The sequence below is a fragment of the Spea bombifrons genome, chromosome 5, assembly GCF_027358695.1.
Source record: "Spea bombifrons isolate aSpeBom1 chromosome 5, aSpeBom1.2.pri, whole genome shotgun sequence".
In the NCBI taxonomy this organism is placed as follows: domain Eukaryota; kingdom Metazoa; phylum Chordata; class Amphibia; order Anura; family Pelobatidae; genus Spea; species Spea bombifrons.
The window spans coordinates 52,532,993-52,556,004 of record NC_071091.1 but is presented as its reverse complement, the minus strand read 5'-3'; the positions used below and the strand labels follow the sequence as shown (position 1 = coordinate 52,556,004).

The window sequence follows — 23,012 nt, the reverse complement described above, 5'->3', positions numbered from 1 at the left end:
ATTGTTCATTCGGATTCGTACAAATTGTAAATTTACAGAATTTTGGTAAATTCAGCAATTCGTACAATACCCGAACATGAGGCCAGACCCTCACGAATCGAAGGAAAACAAAACAAAAAGCTCAGAGTGTACGTTTGACATTCGTGGGTCCACATTCTTTCACACTCTAAATGTTTCCCTACCTTCTCTGCAGACCGCTTCCGCATCATCTTCTGCATCTCCTTCTTCTATCTCCTCCCTTCTCTTCTATCTTCAATGCTTAATTGTCTTTCTTCGCATCTCCTCGGACATAACCCATCAAAATCCACCAGAGTTGCAGTAATGTCACCCCGATCCTTCAATCAAAGAAGAGGACGTCACCAAGAAAAAGATGCAGAAGAAGATGCGGAAACGGTCGGCAGAAGCGGAGGAGGTCGGCAGGCAGAAGGCTGGATAAGGGGATGTAGCTCTAGGACCCCAAGGCCTTAGCTACTTACTTGGCTATTTTACTAATACACCTGAGTGGAAGTGTGCATTATAGAGTGATACCTTATTTTTCAAAGATTTATTTTATTATAAAGAAAAACGACTGTCACAGATTTTGTATATGTCACCTGTTTATAGAAGCTATATTTCCTGTGCCAAAAAACGCTGTAATTATGAAGAAGACCTGGCAAAAATGTTAAGGAAATAGATTATTAAACGACCACCCTGGAAAGCAAATTCAATACGCAATGGCCAGTACCGCAATTAGGGGACAGAGTGCTAAGCATGGAGCAATCACTGTAAAAACCAGTGGATTGTTCCTGCAGACTGCTCCATCAGAATTGCTCTGTATAAATATTGCCCATTGTATCAGTATATGACATTTCTCTAATCAAAGAATATACGATAAAAGCATCTATATCTAAAACGTCTGCTGTCATCATTCTTAAGGTACAGGAACAAAAATCATCTTTAATTCCTGGCATACCTTGTACAGTTCAGTTGTGCAGATACTTACTGTGGGAGACTATTAGTAGATTATATTATAATTTAGATGCCAGTTTGCAGGTTTTACCTGCTTACCTACTAGCTATAATATTTGGCACACACAAATAATGCAGATCTTGAGTACTGAAAGATAAGATGGCTGCTCCAATAGTATACACACAATGTAATACATGTATTATTATTATGTAACACCTAATGTACTGAATTACAAAATATAATTTTGTATTGTTCCAAATAAACTGGGGTGAAAAAATGATTTATGTTTAGAAATACACTCCACAAAGAACAAAATGATCATGTTTTTTTCTTCTTTTTCTAAAACGTGCACTTAGTATAGTAATTAAACCTTAAATGCAAATTACGTGCTTTGGATTGGGCCATAAAAAATTCAGAACATATTATTCAATTATCCTAAAATAAATATAATATTATTACTAGTATCATCATTTTATATAGTATCAGCAATTTATATCATGTTTTCCATGAGGTATGACATACTCAGAATGACTGAAACAGACCAAGACATGAAGCAAATAGCTCCTTGGTTATATATTTCATGCAGTGCAATATTTTTGGGCCCTTAATTATCGTAATTGTGATTTTATATTGGCAGAATTATATTAAGAAGAAAAAACGGAAACATGTTGCTTGCATATCTTTTCAATCCCGATCACACATTAATGTTTGGTAGAGCCACCTTTTGCTAAAACAAGTGCTTATGGTTTTTTTTGGTAAGTGTGTGCCAGCTTTGTACACAAACTTGGTCCAATTTTGGTTCATTCTTATGAATTGCACCAGGTTATTCAGTCTTGGACGTTGCTTGTGGATTACAATTTTCAAGCAGTGTCACAAATTCTCAATGGGATTGAGATCAGGACTTTGATTGGGTGCATCAAGGATGTTCATGTCTTTTGCTCTTCTTCCATTAAAATGTTCCCTTGGCCTTGTGCTAGAAATCGTTGTCCTGTTGAATTGCCTCCCAAACTATAGTTTTTTTTTTAGTCTACAAAAGTAAGTTTTCTTTCAGCATTTCCTTGTTTTTTGTATGAGATCCCCTGGGCCTGCTGATAAGAGGCATTGATGATTCTGCCAGCATCATACTTCACGGTTTGCTGTTAGGTTTGCACACAGATTAATTACATCCTCGTTAGAGCAATTTCTTCAATTTTTTGTATACTAGGAGCTACCAGAGAACAGGGGTTGAACATTTATGCAAGTAACATTTTATTTATTTATTTTTTTATCAAACTAAAATCAATGTCACCCTGAAATAATTGGTTTTCAGATTCAATGTCTTACAATAAAATATCATAAAGAACAAAATTTCACTTGTAATTCAGTAAAATGAGAGCATCAGCAATGCATCAATGCAAGTAAGCCAAGGTACTGTACATGACAATACATACACTCACTGGCCACTTTATCATGTACACCTGTTCATTTGCTTGTTAACACAAAACAACAAGTTCAAACGAAGCATCAGAATGGGGAAGAAAGGGATTTAAGTGACTTTGAGGTGGCATGGTTGTTGGGGCCAGACGGGATGGTCTGAGTATTGCAGAAACTGGTGATCTACTGGGCACAACCATCTCTAGTTTATACAAAATGGTCCGAAAAAGAGAAAAGAATCCACTGAGTGGCAGTTGTGTGGATGAAAATGCCTTGTTGATGTCATACGTCAGAGGAGAATGGGCAGATGAGATGACAGAAAGGACACAGTAACTCAAATAACAATGCGTTACAACCAAGGTATGCAGAATATCATCTCTGAATGCACAACAGATGGGCTACAGCAGCAGAAGACCACACTGGGTGCCACTCCTGTTAGCTAAGAACAGGAAACTGAGGCTACAATTAGCACAGGCTCACCAAAAATGGACAATGGAGACCGGAAGAATGTTGCCTGGTCTGATGAGTCTCGATTGCAGCTGTGACATTCAGATGGCAAGATCAGACTTTGGCGTAAACAACATAAAGTATGGATCCATCCTGCCTTGTGTCAACGGTTCAGGCTGGTGGTGTAATGGTGTGGGGGACATTTTCTTGGCACACTTTGGGCCCCTTAGTAACGATTGAGCATTGTTTATACGTGACTATTACCTGATTATTGTTGCTGACCATGTTCATCCCTTTATCACCATCTTCTGATGGCTACTCCCAGCAGGATAATGCACCATGTCACAAAGATCACATCATCTCAAACTGGTTTCTTGAACATGACAATGAGTTCACTGCACTCCAACAGCCTCCACGGTCACCAGATCTCAATTCAATAGAGCACCTTTGGAATTTGGAGGAATGGGAGATTCGCTTCATGGATATGCAGCCAGGAAATCTGCAGCATTGCATGATGTCATCACATCCATACGGACCAAAATCTCTGAGGAATGTTTTCAGGACTTTGTAGAAAGTATGCCACAAGGAATGAAGGCAATTCTGAAGGCAAAAGGGGGTCCAACATGGTACTAGCAAGGTGTACCTAATAAAGTGGCCAGTAAGTGTATGTAAAAAAAAAAACCCAGAGTATTGTAGTATGCAATGATATTGGACAAACAAGACAAGCTTTTGAGAGTGTTCCTCTCTTCTTCAGGTATGAAGCAATACTAATCAACATGACAGAGGTTACCACTTAAAACAAGTGATGTTGTCAGAGAAGGAGAGAGTGGGAGTTGAGTGGCGTGTCATAAATTATGGTCCTAGGAGTGATAACTGCAAAATACTTGAGAGATAACCAAAGGCTAGAACAAATAAGCATAGGATAACCAATAAACACATTAACACATCAGAGGTGATTGTAATAATTAGACATGCATTGGACATTAAGATGTATCTTTGTATAAAGTTATGGTAGTGTGTCAGGTTTTTGATAGAGCTTCTGTGCAGATTTATTCTGAGAAGTAGCTTATGGCCAGTTTCCCAATGTAGCACCCTTTGTCTCATGTGCATTAGTATGATTTCTTAATACAGTATGTTTTGTTGTTGTGGCTGGCTGTGACATCCGTGGTTACAAGTATAGTATTAGCAGGAAGGTTTGTGAATTAGCTCAGTTTACTGAGACAATCTGTGGTGTCCTGTATACATAAAGCTCTAAAACTAGGGGCTTAAGAATATTTTCTATTAGGCCAGATATTGGTTCAGTAAGTGTTCCCATACCCGTCATTATGGGCTCTCCTGGGTTACCTGGATTGTGGATTTTGGGCAGCATGTAGAAGGTCACCAAGGATTGGGAGGCACAAGATTTTCGAATCCTTGATGTACATGTTTTGGTAAAGACCTGATTTCTTCTGTGTATTCCTGGTGGGGTCCTGGTTAAATTTTTCGTAGTAGTAGTATTCAGACAATTGTCTGTTTCCATCTGTAATCTAGCCCTGGCTGTTCATGATGACTATTGACCCCCCCTTGTCAGATGGGATGATGATGATGTTTGTATTATATATTAAATTATTTCTGGAGGTAGGAGGTTGTATGTGATTTTGTGTGGTAGCGAGGGATGCTACTCTTGTGCCGAGCATTTCAATATAGTTGTCCTATTTCATATTAGGTCCTGCTGCAGGTTGCAGCCTTTGTTTTTTTGTTTAAAAGCTTAACTTTTAAATATCATGTTAGTCCACTAAAAAAGGTACCATTGCATTCTGCAATCCTTTATTTTTTTTTTTACATTGTGTCTACTGGATTAATATGGCTAAACCCATTTACACACACATACACACACACATACATATATATAATATATATATATATATATATATATATATATATATATATATATAATTCCAAAACATTGGGATTCATTAATAGCATACATCTTTTAATATGCAGTTCATCAAAAAAGGATACCAAGAAAAAAGATCTTCGAATGTCATCGAGATTCAGTCGTCGAAGCGGAGTTATATCAGTACTACAAGAGAAGTCAATACTGCTAAGCTGTGAATAAAAAAGGAAGAAAATCAATGCATTGTGTCATTACGGTCATTTTTAATAATGGAGGGCGTGATATACAGAGCAGGCAATAATTCAGACACGTGTCTGAATTAAATACCAAGTAAGAGTGATCGTGACAGAGAAGTGCATACTAATTCATTTTGTATTGCACTTTTTATCTGGGAAAAAGCTTTATATTTTTAAAGCTTAATTAGGAATGCATACATAATCACTTCAAACCTTTTTGTTTGCAATTTATTAGATTGTTATGCACAATGGAAAATTATTTAGTATTGGTAAGTGACTGCAAATTAGACATACAAATTATCACAATGCAGCCTTTTCTATTATTTAGTGTCAACATTTTGAAAGTGTTCTCATCTAATATAGTTTTCTAACCATATAATTGTGCATGTGTGAAATACTCATTTAGTAGTAGTAGTAGTTATATTATAGAGTAGTTAGTTTTGTAGAGCAAATCAATGCAATAATGCTTGGTAATATTTAATCAATAGCAGATATTAATGCCAAGAATAGATAAATAAATAAAACACCAGGCACTTAACCCTCCACTAGCTGCATTGTGAATCTTTGTGTTTCCTTATCACATTTTTTTTTAAATAGTAATTCATGCACTCAGTATTTTGTCTACTTTTGAGAATACTCACAAGCGCATGAATTACTATTTTTTGTTAATTTGTAAATATTAATGCCAGTTTAAAGAAGGCTAACTTAGGCCCCTCAAAACATGGCCTTAGACCCCTTAAGATCTAAGCTCCTGGTTTAAGGGCCTACAGGACACACCTGGTGGTTGGTACACATAGAATATGACACAAAATAAATAAACGTTACAACAGTCAAAACCTTTTCCAAATGTTTGTGGTTCCCTAAAATTAAAGATATTTGCAGAAAAGCTAAATTATGATCTCCGGTTGTATATGAGAGCTATAATGTAAAAGAACAGAAACATATAAGAGGAGTAATATAGTTATTTCTTTCGGAAACAATCGAGGCTTCAATTTTCACTGCGGTGACTGCTTTGAAAAATACACTAATTTTTGTTTCGGCTTTTTGCAAGCCTAAAACTATTCAGATGTAAATGTAAATATCATAAAAGAATGAGTCTGCGTGCATATGGCAGCTACAAGTCCCAGTGAGACTTCACTGAGCTATTACATTCTTGTAATGGGGAGGTGGAATGACTTGCCAGAAATAAACATACACCTTTATTTAACTGTATGGCAAAGAGTCAGCTGGGCTGACTTAGGTTAGACATTCACTACTTTGAGCCAGCTATGGAAGGAATTAGGGTTTTCATTGTTTTACGATTTTCTTTTTTTCTAACACAAACTGACGCAGGCTTTTAGAAAATATGGGACGAAAATTAAGTTATGGTACACCGCCAACTGTGACAATGACAATGTTACGTTTGTATTTCTGACATTATATGAGATGAGTTATATATGTGTAGTCTGAGTTGGTTACTTAAGTAGTAATTGACATTTGTCAGTCTGCACAATTAAATTACTTTTGTGTGGTAAATTTAATGAGCCTGCTCTGTAATAAATCCCTGAAATTTATTAAGAATCGATGAATCTATAGATTAGCCATATCGTGAGATAGGGTAATGATTCCAATGGTAATCGAGTTTTGTTTAAAATGCTCAAAGCTAGAACATTTCTAATAAATTTGATTTGGCATTAAGGGTTAATTATTCAATCTAAAATAATCTGCACATAAGCTAGTTGTTTTAGCTTTCTAAGGATGACATCTCACTGATTTTTCTACAGCAGAAGCTCACTAGGGTTGAATTTGCACAATGCACGTTTATTTTTATTTTTTACGCTACATTCAATAAATGGTTCCCTAAGACTTCTACCACTTTAGGAATTGCATAAATAAAGTACCAGCAATGAAAACATCTAACTTACCTCTTTCTCACCAAATTTCATTACACAGGATTTTAAGGGTTACCTCAATCCATTATGGATACAAGGAAACAATAACCTTGTTCTAAAAAACTACCAAATAAAGTGACCCAGTAACAGATTATTAAGCTCCTTCTTTTTATACTTATTTCTTTAGGGGGGTAGAAAACCAATTTTTTTCCTGGTGCTTCCCAGTAATATGCAGCAAATGTAAGATTTGTTTAATTAACTGCACTCAAAACCCTACTGTATTTAACAGACCCAAAATTGTACGGAGACTATACTAATGTGTTTTTTAAAGGAAACATGACAGCGTGAATAAAGAATATTTTGAGAAATTTGTCAAGCAGAAATCTTGTCTGTGGATAAATAGTGGGCTAAATAAAAAGGTATAATGCAAGCTACTACACACACAACAAAAATATTGTCTTTATGAAAAGTCTTATGCTTTATAACCGTTCTTATAGAATCGTGAGAACCGTTGTGAATTGTGAGCCCTAGCTTGCTCACTATTTCTGAGTGAATGTGTATAAATAAGCTGAGATTGAATAATTTAAGTAAAATTGTTGATGCTGAAGTATCGTACCTTTTGTTTGAAAGAAAGATTGTGTTTCTGGTGATTTTCTTGCTCCATTAATATCCAGACAAACATCAAGCATGACAGTACTATGGGAAATAATGCTTCATACCTGTGGCACAAAGGGGATAATCTCTAAGAACCATTACTGGAACACATCATGTGATTATTAAGACCAGTTCTAAAGCAAAACAGTATATTCCTTTTGTACCAGTTTGTTATCGTGTGTGATTTTAAATCATTCCACTGATTGTAATAGCAATAGAATCCAGTGACGCTACATAAATAAATGTAATGCAATGTAGCGTGCCTGAGGTTCGAACAAACCCTCGTCCACAGCGTTCTCTGAGCCAGTGCTGGAGCTGACTGGAGGTGAATGTATAACATACACAAATATGTAATCCGCCAAACACATTTTCTGCGTGACATTTAGCTGAGGCTTGGGGAAAGGGGCAAATATATATGAGGGAAATCTAGGGTCACCCCATGCATTTACTAAATAGAAAACAAGAAAATCTAGTGGCCATGCAGCTTAGCTGGAGTGTGCTTTTAACATGTGTGACAGAAAAACAGCTATATATTACTAACAAGTCCTGTACGAGACAGAAATGTATACCATTATTGATAACTACTGTGTTAGAGCAGACCTATATGCTATTAACAAGCTTTATGAACAGACCCTGTACTACTAACATTAGAGTAATACTAAATCAAACTATTATTCTGTCATGTATTACAACAGAAGCGCAAGAACAAATCCTGTGAATTACAAGTTGTATTAATATGTGTTGCTCCTAACATTACTTGTGCAGTTGGTATACACATTTTTAGCTGTGTAGTAGAGCAGAAATAGAAATATTACCCATTACTCAGCAACAGGTAGGTTGACATGAATGAAATAAAAATGCACAGGAGCCTCTGGAACAGAATGGTGGCACTAAGCAGTGGCACGACCACAGCGGACACTGCAAAAAGAGAATGAAACTGGGTTAGAACTTCATACTTCTTCAAAGGCACAAACAACACATAAGCTTTATCGCTCTTGTTGAAACCAGTGGAGGAACTTTCAGAGCATGGTCAGACTCCATCTGCAGTGTTTGCTGAGGCAACACAGGAGCTGACTGGAGATGAGGATATCATGTGCACTGAGTTGTGTTAAGCCAAACACATATGCTGCACAGAAAGTAGCTTGGGGTGGGAAAATGCATATGGGGGATCTCATAAGCATTAATATATCAAAACCTCATACTAAGTATTTTTACTGGATACTGTAAAACATATTACTTGTTATTCCCCCATCATCGTATGACAAGGGATGATGCAAAAAAAATTGTCGATTTGTAGAATCGCTTATAAAAGCACCTGTTATATCTTTCAGGTATGTTTCAGTTTAGAGCCTTTTGTTTAGTCAATGTAGCAATATTTTGTACGGCTTAACTCTCCCGAAGTACAACGGAGACGCTAGATATTATTATAACAGAGGAAGTGGAAAGTCTCAATTCCTCCTAACTGATCCAACCCCAACCATCTTGTCAGACTTCAATATCTGTCCATGTAGATATTATCAAAACAATTATTGATTATATAAGGAAAAACGTAAAATAATAATAAAAAGTTGGACTTCTTTAAAACAGACTTTGACGGTGCCCTGACCTCTGTTTAGGGGACCTTCAAGAATGCTTTGGCGTCCTTGGAAAGGCTTACAGTACTTTTATTTACTTTTTTGTTGATTTTATTTTTCAGGAGCTTGTGTGCAAGCAAAATATACATATATACTGTCCATACCTAGTGTAGCCCAGCTGAGAATCTGGTTAATCACTTGTAAGCCTTGCTTCATTGCCAAGCTAGAATGGGTGGTATTCACTATATAAACAGAAACCGCAAGGTTCAGCACCTAAAAAGCAAAGAGATTTCAGTGAGCACTGTGTGTATTATACATCACCAGTCTGAAGTTTATTCTAAAATAAGCACCTGTTGCAATATGAGATAATATACAGAATAGAAACGTCTTTCTATGTTCAATGTTATTTAATGTTATTATGAATTTTCACTATATCCTTACTGTAATAGCGATATCAAATCTGCCAATGCTCTCTGAATAAAATGTATCGTAATAATCTAATTTGAGTCTCTTTGTTTGTTTGTATAATAATTGTTAATTAAGGGTAGGGCCAATAAACGCATTTGTTTTATCTGGAGAATCTTTTACTCATTAAAAAAGCAAATAAAAAATGCAATAAAACTATTCTAATATTTGTGCTGAGTTTAGAAATACCCAATTTTGTTTTTTCAAGTTATAGATCAAGTACGAGTAAATGTAACTATTACAAATCTGGACCCATGTCCTATCTGGGATAACTTTGAAGAAGACCAATTCAATTTACCCTGATCAAACCATATATTTTTGGAAACATCATGGTATTTCAAATGCTGGTATTGTAAGACTTTCCACCAGCCTTTGTCCATATTTGTTTTAGCCACTTTTTGTGTGATTTTTTTTTTTTAACACACATTGTACTTCAGGTATGAACTTGCAGCTCCTGGTATATGTCACTGTCAAACAACACCCCAATACGTGTTCAACAACATCTCCTGAGTACAGAGATACCACCCATGCACTGGTTTGTTTAGGGGCTAAACGGCCACATTTTGGAGATGCACATTTTCAACTTGGAATTTTGACACCTGGTCATCCTGTGTCTACAATATGATCTATTTGGGACATCTTTGAGGCCAGAGCATTTAGTTTACACCATCAGACCACATATTTGAATACTAGACCCCCTAAGGGTATTTCAACTGGTGATATTGTATTACTTCTACTTATCCTACCACCAGCCTTTGTAGTAATTTTTGTCACACACGCTGTACTTCAGGCATGAATTTACCTGGTATGTGTCACTGCTACTGCCACAGCATATTTTTTACAACTAGACACCTCAGGGTATTTCAAAAGGTTTTTTTAACACTTTCTGTGGCAGGATTTTCGGGAAGACACAGGATGCTTTTTGTAACTGGGTGGTTTCCTTATGGAGTCATGGTAACATCAAGTCTTTTTTTATTTTCAAATTTTATGACATTTTTTTTTAAACTATTGATCTACATGGATGCTGCATGGTCTGGACACACCATCTGGGAACTTTTTTTATGGTGTGCTGGACACTGCCACTTTGTGAAAAGAACCATGCCTCTTAGTATGGCATTTGTGATCTCTCAAGAAGAAGTAATCACACATGGACCTTGCTTTTTAGCTTTGTGTTCATGAATGACTCAACATTGAGGCATTTCAGCAACACTGGCTGAGTTTAGAAATAAAATCACCATATGTTTTATTTTAAAGGCATACAGCCTTTCAATACGGTGACTGTGGTCTTTCCTGAGAGCCGTCATATGGGGCCCCTACATTTGTCGAGGCATTACTGCAACACCAGCTGACCGAAGAAACACGGTGGTGGTAGTGTAACCATCTGAGACGGATTTGCTGCTTCAGGACCTGGGTGACTTGCCATAACTGATCAAGGAAATATAAATTCCTGAAGAAGAATGTACACTCTTCAGTTTGTCCTAAAAAATAAACGTAGTTGGGGTATGCAAAACTTCCCTTGTTGTAGTTGTGATTCTATCTGCATCAAATGTGCTTTAAAGAGGCCACTTATGGATTATCAACCGAGACACCACCAGAAATTGAATCTATGACATATTGACATTTGTTTAATACATAATATGGCATCTTTTAAAATGTGTGCAATAAAAAATATGTTGGTCTACCTTTGTAAACTGTTTCCTCTTGGCACACTTTGGCATATTACATAATTTCCTATTTGTACTAGTTTTAAAACATGTTAGAAATCTGAGCAGCAGTTTGGAATGGGTAAGGTAAATTACATGCTGGAATAAATCAGTGACATAAGTGTTCATCTTAAAGAGATTATGGTTGACTCAATGATTGCAAGGTTCCCAGGTCCTGTGGCAGCAAAACAAGCCCAAATCATCTCCGCTACCGTGCTTGACAGTTGGCATGAGGTGTTAGCGGTGATAAGCTGAACGTGTATTTTGGCCACACATCTCTACTTTGGTCTCATCTGGAAAGGACATTTTTCCAGAAGTCTTGTGGTTTGTTCAGATGCAATCTTGCAAACCTAAGCCATGCTACCATGTTTTTTTAACACACACCAGATCTGCAAACCGTTAAAACTTTGGCTTTTATAGAAATGGTCACACTTGCAGATGGTTAATGAATCTTTTTTTCATCCAAACACGTCCTTAACTTATGATATAATTAAGGCCAGTCACCTCTTGCCCTGGCTCAGCGAGTTCTGCAAGCTGAATTATGTTGTGACCATGTGCAAACCTGTGGAAAGCAAAATCCGTGGCAAGAATCATCGAACCACAGCTGCAGCTTGTATGTAATGCATGTTAAAATACTTGTAAAGAAGTTTTTTTTTATATCGTCCCCTATTGATTTTTTTCTGCTGATAAATATTGTGGCGTTGTCTCATCTGTGATATTCTGTTGCTCTTTATTTTCTCCTGCTAATAACCTGTTAGTTCTCTATTTAGGAACGATTCCCACTGTATGGTTGAATCTTCCATAGGAGATATCCCATGTGTGGAAGGAGTCCCATTCATAAACGGAAACACAAACAATTGCTAGATTCAGTATATATATATATATATATATATATATATATATATATATATATATATATATATATATATATATATGTATATATATATACACACACACACACAAAGTCCAATAGTATACTACTGCACACCAACCAATTTCTTGCAGCCTGGTGCTTGGTAGCCCAGCAGAGTAACATACAAAAATACACAAGTAGTTACCAGCACTCATGTCTTTTTAAATAATGCAATGATGCTCCATTAGGGTCAACGTTTCAGTCTTTAATGTCCTGATGAAAGTCATTAAAGACTGAAACGTTGACCCTAATGGAGCATCATTGCATTATTTAAAAAGAAGACTTGAGTGCTGGTAACTACTTGTGTATTTATATATATATATATATATATATAAGTTATGGTGAATAAAGGTGATGGAAAACCCTTCCACTTAAAATTAAGGGGGTAGTAGAAGCATGTCTGGTGCTACTACCCCCTTAATTTTAAGTGGAATGGTTTTCCATCACCTTTTCACACCATAACTTATGTAATTAGTATTTCTCGTGCTACCCTAAGCCTCAAGTATTAAGCCAGTAAAACAACCTCATGCTGACGAGTCCCATTAAGGACGAAACAGCTGTCCATGAGTGGTGATCTGGCTACTGCACCTCTTACCCGAGTTTTGTCTAAAGGCTGCCTTGTACAGCGGGCAATTACTTTCAAGGGATCCATGTATAAAGTGGCTATAGAGGGAAAAGGTGATCCATTGTTGACCTTATTTGCATGCACCTACCCAGAATCCCTTGTGGTTGTGGCAGCACCATGAGATTTCTGAGGGAAAAACAAGCCTTCTGGCATGTCTGGTGTCTGTAGATGAGTGTTTTAATAATGATTCTACTACCCCCTTAAATATATATATATATATATATATATATATATACACATACATACACATGAAATCTATGACTTGTAATGTTAGAGGTGATTAAATTTGCCCTCCTAGGGTGGTTATGCTTACGTATGTGATTGTAACTTCTCTGTGAGCAAAGCAAAATGGATACCTAAATGTGTCTTTTAATCTGTTTGCGACCCTCAGAAGCTGTGCCAAGACGTACTGATACCTCCTAACTTTGTTGGAGCTCCATCTCTGCTACACTGGAAATCAAGCTGCCTGTTCCTGACTGATCGCGTGCGCTGGTACACCATTATATAAGAAATGCCTGATCACGTGATCGGTCTTCCCTTCCTGTAGGTGTCAATACTGAAGTTCCATGGTTCCAGAAGTTCCATGGAGCACAGTAGAGACTCAGCATGAATCTCCAGTGTGATCAGCATAGACAGAGCTGTACTCTAAGCATGTAGAGACACATAGCCACATAGTCGGCACAGTAACGCAAGACAGAGAGGAGTCAAACAGGCCAGCACAGTAATCAGATTTGCCAGGAAATAATAGGCAGAACAAAGTTAGGACCAGACATACTTTCAGATTTTTAACAGAATAAGCATAGGAATATCTCTCTCAGTGCACACAAGATGCTGTGCTTCTTTGCCAACACTTACAATAATCTAAAATGCAAACAGTTACAAACATAATACTGATCGCTGCCTTATAGCAACTTTGCACTAACTCATACTTGACCTTTCATTTTGACAGTTAAATGGTTTATCATTTTAAACTTGTTCATATAAATTATAAATACAAAATAAGGCTCAGACAGGGTTAACATTATACAAAAAAATAAAAGGATTAGTGGAATGATGTATCATTTAGAAATTGTGTCATGAATTTGCCTCTGAGATATGGAAGGGCTAAGTTTATTAATTGCTTTTAAACTCTGGCAGCTGCTCTAAAGGTTCCCATGAAATCAAACATGAAATAGATTTGGTTCAGTAGAATCCTCTGTGGACTTGACCCGAAAATTCTATTTTTAGCAGGCAGTGAGCAATGTGGAATCGCAGGCAATGCGTTTTACTTTTAATTTGTGTTCTATATATGTATAAAACCAGTAACTTATGGGATCAGTCAAACAGAAGGTTATTCCTTGAGAGACATTTTGTTTTTCAGGTAACTAGAAACTACAGGGCCCTGGTGCTAAAAATTGCCCGGGGCCCCCAACTTCAACAGCTGGTCTATGCCATCATTGCCCCCAAACAACTTGTATGTGCCTTGTTTGTCCCTTGCACCTCCTTCCAACATACTCTGGCACACATATGTAAACACATACACATTCATTCTAACACAGACTCCATCTCAGCCCACCTACACATCCATGCTCACACACACTTACAATCCATGTTCACACACGTGCACAATTGCACATCCATGCTCACACACGTGCACAATTGCACATCCATGCTCACACACGTACACAATTGCACATCCATGCTCACATATATATATTTCTATATATATATAAATACTGTGCAAATGTTTGTGAAAAAATGCTGTCAAGTATACTTTCTAAAATAGACAGGTTAATAGTTTATTTTTATCAAAGTGAGTGAACATTAGAAAAATCTAAATTAATATGTGGTGTGGCCACCCTTTGCCTTCAAAACAGCATTCATTCTTGTAGGTACACTTGCAAACCGTTGTTTCAAGAACTCAGCAGGTAGGTTGTTTCAAACATCTTGGAGAACTAACCACAGTCCTTCTGTGAATTTAGGCAGCCTCACTTGCTTCTCTCTCTTCATGTAATCCCAGACAGACTTAATGATAAGATCAGGGCTCTGTGGGAGCCATAACTTCCAGGACTCCTTACGTCAAAGTTAGTTCTTAACAACTTTGGCTGTGTGCTTGGGGTTGATGTTGTTATGCTGCAGAATGAATGTGGGGCCAATCAGATGCCTTCCTGATGCTATTACATGATGTCTAAGTATCTTCCTGTACTCAGCATTGAGGAGACCATTAATTTGACCAATTTCCCAATTCCATTTGCAGCCCCAAACTTTCAAGGTACCTCCACCATCTTTCACTGTTGCCTGAACCGCTCTGCAGCCCTTCGGTGAGCAAACTGCCTTCTGCTACAGCCATTTATTTCAAGTTTTGGTTCATCAGTCCAGAGTGCTTAATGCCATTTTCTGCACCCAGTTCCTGTGTGTTTGCATCGCTCATTCTTGTTTCCATGTAGCTTTTTGGCTGCAAGTCTTTCATGAAGACCACTTCTGACCAAAGTTCTCTGGACGGTAGATGAGTTGTACCAGAGTCCCACTGTTTTCCACCAGTGCTGAGATTATGGCATTGCTGGATGTCATCGAATTGCTAAAAGAACTAAGGGTGATGTGTCTTTCATCTGCTGCACTGTTTACTTTGCCAACCACTGCGTCTACCGTCCTCAGCATTACCTGTTATTGTGATTCTTCTTCAAAAGGAACCACTGCCTTTATTGTTCTGTCTGAGAGAGACCTTGCTGATTGAGTATATCTACCTTGTATGTTTCTGCTATTCTCAGTCTTGCCATGGTGTATGACTTTTGACATTAATCTGCTGTTAGCAACCTCATCTTGTTAGTTAGTTTGACCTGTCCTCAACCAGTTTTATTCCTCTTACACAGCTGTTTCTGTTTTAGCTGTTTTTGTGTTTCAAACTATAAATATAATGATCATTAGCCTGTTTGTTATAACTGTTTAATCATACACAAGTGCAAGTATACTAGAAGAACTGATGCTGTTTTGAAGGCAAAGGGTGGTCATACCAAATATTGATTTGATTTAAAATTTTCTTCTGTTCATCCACTTTGCATTATATTCCATGATATAAATAAAGTATTAACATGTCTATTTGTGAACGTATTCTTACGTTTCACACCTGCCATTACTTTTGCACAGTAATCTATATATACAGTATAAGAACCCTTATCACCCTATTTAAAAAGCTTTTAAAAAACTCTCTGGTTGCATTTCCTGATTATATACGTTTTTAAAACTATACCTTATTAAATACTGTCCTTATTGATGAAATGCCTGTTATTGAGTGCTATAATTTTCAGCTTCACATATAATTATTATAATTCATTGATTTATATCGTCTGGCCATAATCTTCTGCTCTGTACGAGTAATCAGGACATAAAAAGCAGTATGTCACATAAGAATTTTGACTTATCTAAACAAAGATCAGGAGGGCCCTGACTGAAAAGGCTTACAATACTACTGTAATCAATGGCAGGCTGGCCCGGGGAACATAGTGGAACAATCCCCATAATATTTATTATTGTTTATATTTTATAATTTACAACCAGTTTGATCTGCCAATACATTTCTGTCATTATATAAACAGTATTGTGAGTGCTAGGGCTGTTATTTACTACACTGCAATACACTCATACTTGCCAACAAACACGAATGCCCTCTTGGGTGGTGCTAGACAGTGCCACCCTCTAGCTTTAACTGTACCCACATACCTAGGAGGATGACATGCTTTGTAAAAGTGTAGCATTTGAGCTCAAAGTTGAGCTCATAGTTGAGAAGTATAATGTTTGCAAAGTAGTAACTAGAAAAAGTCTGCAGGGTTTTCCTTTGCTCAGTAGATAGAATCAATAAAAATAAAAAAAATAAAAAAAATGCGCAAAAGTCGAATCACAAGCTAGCAGAGGTTGCAAGAAATCAGTCATTGCAGAACTGCTGAAACTGGTCTTGGTTGTCTGTGCTAGTGTCACAGAGCAGGGTAATCAAAATCCGTTGGTATATACAAATTAATGGGTCAGGGATTGATGTTTTGGGACAACACTGAACAGTGGTATTATACACTTGGATGTACTGCTATTATTTTGCCATTAACAACATGCTTTTTAATACATGTCATGATTATGGCTCAGACAAGCTTTTAATTACCAACCTACGCTGTGCTGAGACAAGCATATGCTGTAATCTCACACAAAGCTGAAATAAATCCTTTTGCATTGCAACAGTAATCATTATACAGAACAGCTATGTAGTTTCAATTATTAATTTTGGCAACATGTTTTCCCCCAATGACAATATATAGTGCTGTGAAAAAGTATTTGCCCCTTCCCCATTTATTCTATTTTTGACAGACAATGTGAGTAAATACAAAATGCAGCTCTTTCATTTATTGAAGGTAAAGGGTTAATCAAAACCTGTTTCACCCATGTGAAAAGTAACCCCCCCCCCAAACCCAATAACCGTTTGTGCCACACTTTGCGGCAACAACTACAATATAACGTTTGAGATAACTTGCAATGGGTCTTTTATATAGCTGTGGAAGAATTCTGGCTCACTCTTTTTGGCAGAATTGTTTTGGTTCATGCCACATTGGAGGGTTTTTCGAACATGAATTGCCTTTTCAAGTCAGGACTTTTTCTATGCCACTCCAAGTGGCTTGCAAAGCAAGCAGATCCCTTCTTGCAAAAAAAAAACTGCCAATGTTGGCCCCCCATAATGAAAAGTGACGTAAGGAAGTTGAAACCACAACTCTTCCTCCACACTGGCCATTTAATAAACAAACCTGTAAGTTAGCAAACCAGAGGCATAGTTTACTGAGAACTCTAAAAAAAACATAGATCCAAACTTGCTGTTAGGGATCAACGCAGCCTTTGCTCCAAACTAGGCCTTTGCCTGCTTGCTACAATGGTTATGTAGTAATGGCAGGATGTACCTGGAGAGATGCAGTAGAACACAGAGAAACTGCAGTGGTGGAATAACCTTAAACAAGGCACACCCGCCTTCAGACTTAATGCTCTCTGCTTTTCTCCTATCTTCTTGCGTGAAGCATGGCAAAAAGTTCAATGAGAACGTCTCTTGAATAGGCAGTCATTGAGTACTTTTAATTACAATACCCAGCCAAGGGCATAACATACGTAGATAAGAACACTCTACAAACTACTCCATATATGCATTTGATCGGTATTTCAATGGCTCTCTCACAAGAGCATAGTCATAGAGTGAATAGCCTGGTGTATGTTTGTGCCTGGGTCTGTTAGTGTCTGTGTATGTGGGTAAGTTAGAGCATAAGTGCCTGTGTGTATTAGTGTGTGCCTTGTGGTGTGTGGGTGTGTGAGTGTCTGTGCTCACATTCATGCTTACACACCTTTACACACATTATTTGAACCATCCCCTTGGTAAGACTTCTGGTCCAGCCCAGGGAGGTGGGAACACAGTTGAAAGAAAGATGTGTTGCATAAGGGAGTGAGTAAGTGGGTAAGGGAGGGAGTATGGACTCATGTTAGAGAGAGAGAGAGCGTTTGTATACATGTGTATTAGCATGAATTTGTATGTCTGTGTGTGCACATAACAGTGTATGTGTCTCTTAGGGAGTATATGTAAATGTGTGTTACTGTATACTGAGTGTGTATGAATAAAATTGTGTGTAAGTATGTGTTCTAGTGTAGATATATGAGTTACAAGGATCCAATGAGGCCACTTGGATTTACATGCCCCCCCCAGGACCAGTAGGTGCAGCCCTATTTTTTTATACCCTTCTCCTCTCTGTTTTCTTCCCTTTCCACTTTTCTTTCGTGTCTCTTCCATCATCTTTCATTCCGTGTTTCTTTTATCTCCCTGTCCCCTCTCTTCTTTCTCTTTTACCTCTTTTCTCTTTAATCTCATTTTCTCTGGTCTCCCTCTCTCCTCTGAAATAAAAAGGTATTCCCATACAATGCCTTAGTGGAATATTATCTCCCAGATGTCTATTTGTTCTCAAATTTCCTTTACCTTCTTGTGTTTACCTGATGGTGTTTATCAGGTACACACAAGTTGGCAAGGGTTATAAGTCATGAAACCACATAGACATTGCAATCATTACTGGTGACCAAATTATCACACTCAATTTTGTTTGGACTACATGGCTCTTTACATATTGTTCATGTGTCTGTCGGGATCAATTTTCCTTTACCAAGCTTACAGCTATAAATTTGTATTGAACCGAAACCGGAGTCACTGAATCATCGTCTCTGGTTATGTCATTCTCCGCGATTCAGTTTTAAAGAAATAGCTTTGTCATCAGACACAGAACTGTCAGGCCAATCTAATTTACCCATTTATCTACTTGTTGCAGCACCACCTCATTTTATTTGCTTCTTGCCATTTTCTTATGTTCAAAGAAAACATAAATCAGTATTAAATATTTATCTTCTTTCACATCATGTCTGGGGGCCCAAATTGCTCAAATGTCATGGTATCCTGTCAGGTCCGTACCTTGCCTCATCCTCTGGCGCACCGTGGCTCACTGCTCAGCCTGCATCATCCTCACTCCCGCAGGACGTGTACTTCTTTGGTCGAGAACTGCCTTGTTTGGCATCTCGCCTGTGGGTGGTCATGTGCGCAATGCACGTGGTGTTTTAGACTCTCGGATGTGTCAACGTATGCACAACTGAAAGATCTGACGCTTCGGAGTCTATTCTGTGGACCTTTATAAGCCTGCCCTTTTTATCATGCTGGTGCTCAGTTATACTCATAACTAGGAACTTTTGGTCTCCGGCAACCCGGAAGCCTTCCCTTGCCGGATGCAGCCAGGACTGTCCCGGAGGATTCAGGTCTTGTCCCGGAGAACCGGTGCTTCACCCGGCAATCTCAGGGTCAAGGGGAGGTATGGTTATACTGTGCATCCAGAGAGGCAAGTTGCTCTCTGGCACTCCCTGTGTCCCTGTATTTATGCTGATGTCTGGCCTCCTGACTACTGGCTTAACTAACATTTATCCTGACCTCTGGGATCCTAAATCCTGGCTGGGCAAACATTATCCTGATCTCTTACCTCCTTATTTCTATATCACTTGTGTTTGTGACTACTCCCAAAGAGTTTCAACATCAGGCCTTCCCTATACCTTGGTTCCACATCAGTTTAAGTATGTTTACCTGACAACAACTCATATATATTAATTTTCACATGTTTCAAGTAGGATCATTCCTGCAAGGGAATTTCCCCCTGTGGTATTGCAATGCAAGTAATGCACTGGAGACTTTTTGCTCCAGGGCATGAATATTCTATTCTTTTGTATATCTCACTGCACTCTTACTTCTTCATGTTTACCTTACTATTAACCATATCATTAAGGTACTTGTTATACAGCCACTAAGTAATGTGCACCAGATAAGTACATAGCTTGTTGCATATGGTCTTAAGACTACTTATCACATCGAATTTGTCCCTCTAGTTACACAGTGCTCAAGAAGTTAAGTTTTAAAATGTGTTCACAACAGAAAATATAATCTTATACGGTGTGAGATAACCGTTGTTTAAATGAAGAGCTTTTTTTAGCTTTGTGGTTAAAATAGCAGCCAAAATTCAGCATGGGTAATTATGTAAACTTTTTTCTTTTGAACTGTTAAGGAAGTAATTTTCCAATGCTTACTTTAAATAAAAGATTTGCTTATTTGCTTCCTTAACAGTCAAAAGGATTAAAGCTATTTTAAGAGCCGAGTTTCTACTGAATATATTTTCGTATGTTAACCTATAAACAACATAAATCAGTTTATTTAACATAACAGTGTATATAACAGTAAAACATATTATTTTTTTGTGCCAATTCAGCTTTACGTCTCTTTGCAAGTTAAAAATTTTAAATACGCCAGGAAATTATTATTACAATTATAATATAACGTGATTAATAATATAAGTGCAATGGTTGTTATATGCTGATGCTTTGCTGACCTGGCAGATGTAAATGACAAGATCTTGCTCTTCAAAATGTCTCCCTTTGTTCTTCCAAAGGAACCAAAGGGAGGCCAAGGAAATCAGAAGTGCAACAAGTCCAGCAGAAGTGCTGAAAAGAAAGATTAAACTTGAATTAGTTTACATGAAAGAACCAGACAAATAATAGTATGCTAAGACTACTTTTTTAGCAACTAAAACACTTTAGCTTTAAGGCACGCTCTCATTAATTTGGAAATGTTAATTGCAGAAATTTATAACATTTGCAAATCTGGTAAATCTGCTTTTGAGAGTTATGGTTCCAATGAGACTTATGATCATTCTGGATGATAACTATGAATTTGAAAGTCCACGAAGCTCCCCTCTGCTCATTTTTATTCAAAAATATATATTCATAGAAAGTGTGTTTGTTATTATTTTTGTTATTTATTTGGAAGGGGCTGTGACAGTTGTACACCCTCTTCAAAGTATATGGTTTTACATATCAGGACATAGTAACAATCATCTGTTCCTTAAATGGAGAAGCCATGTTTGAGAAACTAAGTACACCTTATGATTCAATGGCTTATAGAACTTGAAGTAATTGTTTTATCTGTCTTATGTTTATCTGTCTCCATCGTTTTGGATGAATTTTGGCCCACTTCTTTTTACAGTACTGCTTCAGTTTATTTACATTTGTGGGCATTTGTTTATACAAAGCTCTTTTAAGATCCCGTCACAGCATTTCAACCAGGTTGAGGTCTGGGCCATTGCAACACCTTGATTTTTTTCTTTTTCAGCCATTCTGTTGAAGATTTGCTGATGTGTTTAGGATCACTGTCCTGTTACATAACCCAATTTTTAGACAGACAGGGCTGGTGCAAGGATTTTTGCCACCCTAGGCAAAACATAATTTTGCCGCCCCCTGGCACCACCCCCACAAACCTCCCCCTAACTGGCTGACTTGCTCCCACTCCTCCCCATAGCGACCACCAGCTGGGATGTCTACTCCTGGGTAGACTGGCATCTGTCTTGAATGTTTTCCACTTTTGAATAGTCTTTCTCACTGTAGAATGATGGACTTTATTTGTTTGGAAATGGCCTTATAAGCCTTCCCAGATTGATGGGCAGCAATACTTGCTTCCCTAAGATCATTGCTGATGTCTTTCTTCTTTGGCATTCTGTTAACACACACCTGAATGCTCCAGACCAGCAAACTGCTAAAACTTCAGCACCTTTGTAGAGGTGGTCATGCTTTGTGGTAATCAATTAATCAAGGGCATTTTGATTAGCAGCTTCCACCTTGATTCCTATGGCAGTAGTAAGGGTGTACTTAGTTTTTTAAACACAGCTTCTCCAGTTTGTTTTTATTTTTGTTGAATAAATCACAAAAGGGTGTAATATGTCATGTGTTATTTATCTGAGGTTGTATTTACCTAATTTTTAGACCTCCTATGAAACAAATGATTCTTATTATGTGCTTATATTTAAAACCATAGAATTCAAAGAGGATGTACTTTCTTGTTCACACGACTGTACTTCATAATCTTTGATCCTCTCATGTAGCATGCAGGGACAGTAAAGTGTTTTTGTTTTACTTGTGGTAACCAGCCTCTGCACTAAGCTGCCAATTCTATCCTCCATCACTGCTCACAGACAGAGATTGGATACTATTTACGCTCTAGACAACACAATCTTCCCTAGTTAGAGGCTCAGCATCAGCAAGAGTTCAGATCAAAGTAAGAATGAAGAAAAAGAATCAACTCAGCAACTGATAAACAGCACCCCCCACCAGGCAAACAAAAAGGAGGACCATATGGATAACAATGGAATTGTGTCTATGGACCATTACATACTGTAAATCTATCCCATGTTGTCATGCAATAAATATACTTGATATCTAACACGACTATTTATTTTCGTCTATACCAATTTGATATTTACTAATATTGTCACAGCATCAGGTTATGCAACATAACCAAAAATACTGGTATGAAAATGCCATTTAACACATCAATGCACATCTAAAAACAGTCAAGCAGTCAATAGCTTTTTCTCCTTATATGTTACTTATAGCAGGGACACGGAACACTAGGTTTTGTGTAAGACATTTGGCCAAATCCACCAGCGACTTCAACATCAACATGCCAATGTTTGACTAATCCTCAATACCACCCAATGACATAGATGTTTGCATATATCACATCATTATCCTGGAACTTTACAGCAATAGGTCAGCCACACAGGATTTAAAGTCCTAAATAATTTCTTAAACTCAGCTCGCCGGTCAGGGGAGATCCTGTGATATCTCCAACTGGTCCATAATTATCCCTGTTGCAAAAGTGTGCCACAGGAACGTCTCTTGAACTTGATACCTTTAAGTTCATTAACACAAGGCATTTACAAA

At 37.6% G+C, this 23,012-nt stretch overlaps 1 protein-coding gene across 1 annotated transcript in view; it reads right to left on the bottom strand.

Annotated features, from left to right (window-relative positions):
• The window catches only part of PIGN (phosphatidylinositol glycan anchor biosynthesis class N), a 105,683-nt gene that overhangs the window by 15,640 nt on the left and 67,031 nt on the right, over positions 1–23,012 (bottom strand). The window contains exons 19-24 of the mRNA XM_053466434.1: positions 20,627–20,738; positions 9,184–9,292; positions 8,261–8,363; positions 7,408–7,510; positions 4,810–4,896; positions 594–649 (exon numbers count right to left, since the gene is read on the bottom strand). Of these exons, the coding sequence (XP_053322409.1) occupies positions 594–649; positions 4,810–4,896; positions 7,408–7,510; positions 8,261–8,363; positions 9,184–9,292; positions 20,627–20,738 (570 nt within the window). The remainder of the gene's footprint in view (positions 1–593; positions 650–4,809; positions 4,897–7,407; positions 7,511–8,260; positions 8,364–9,183; positions 9,293–20,626; positions 20,739–23,012) is intronic.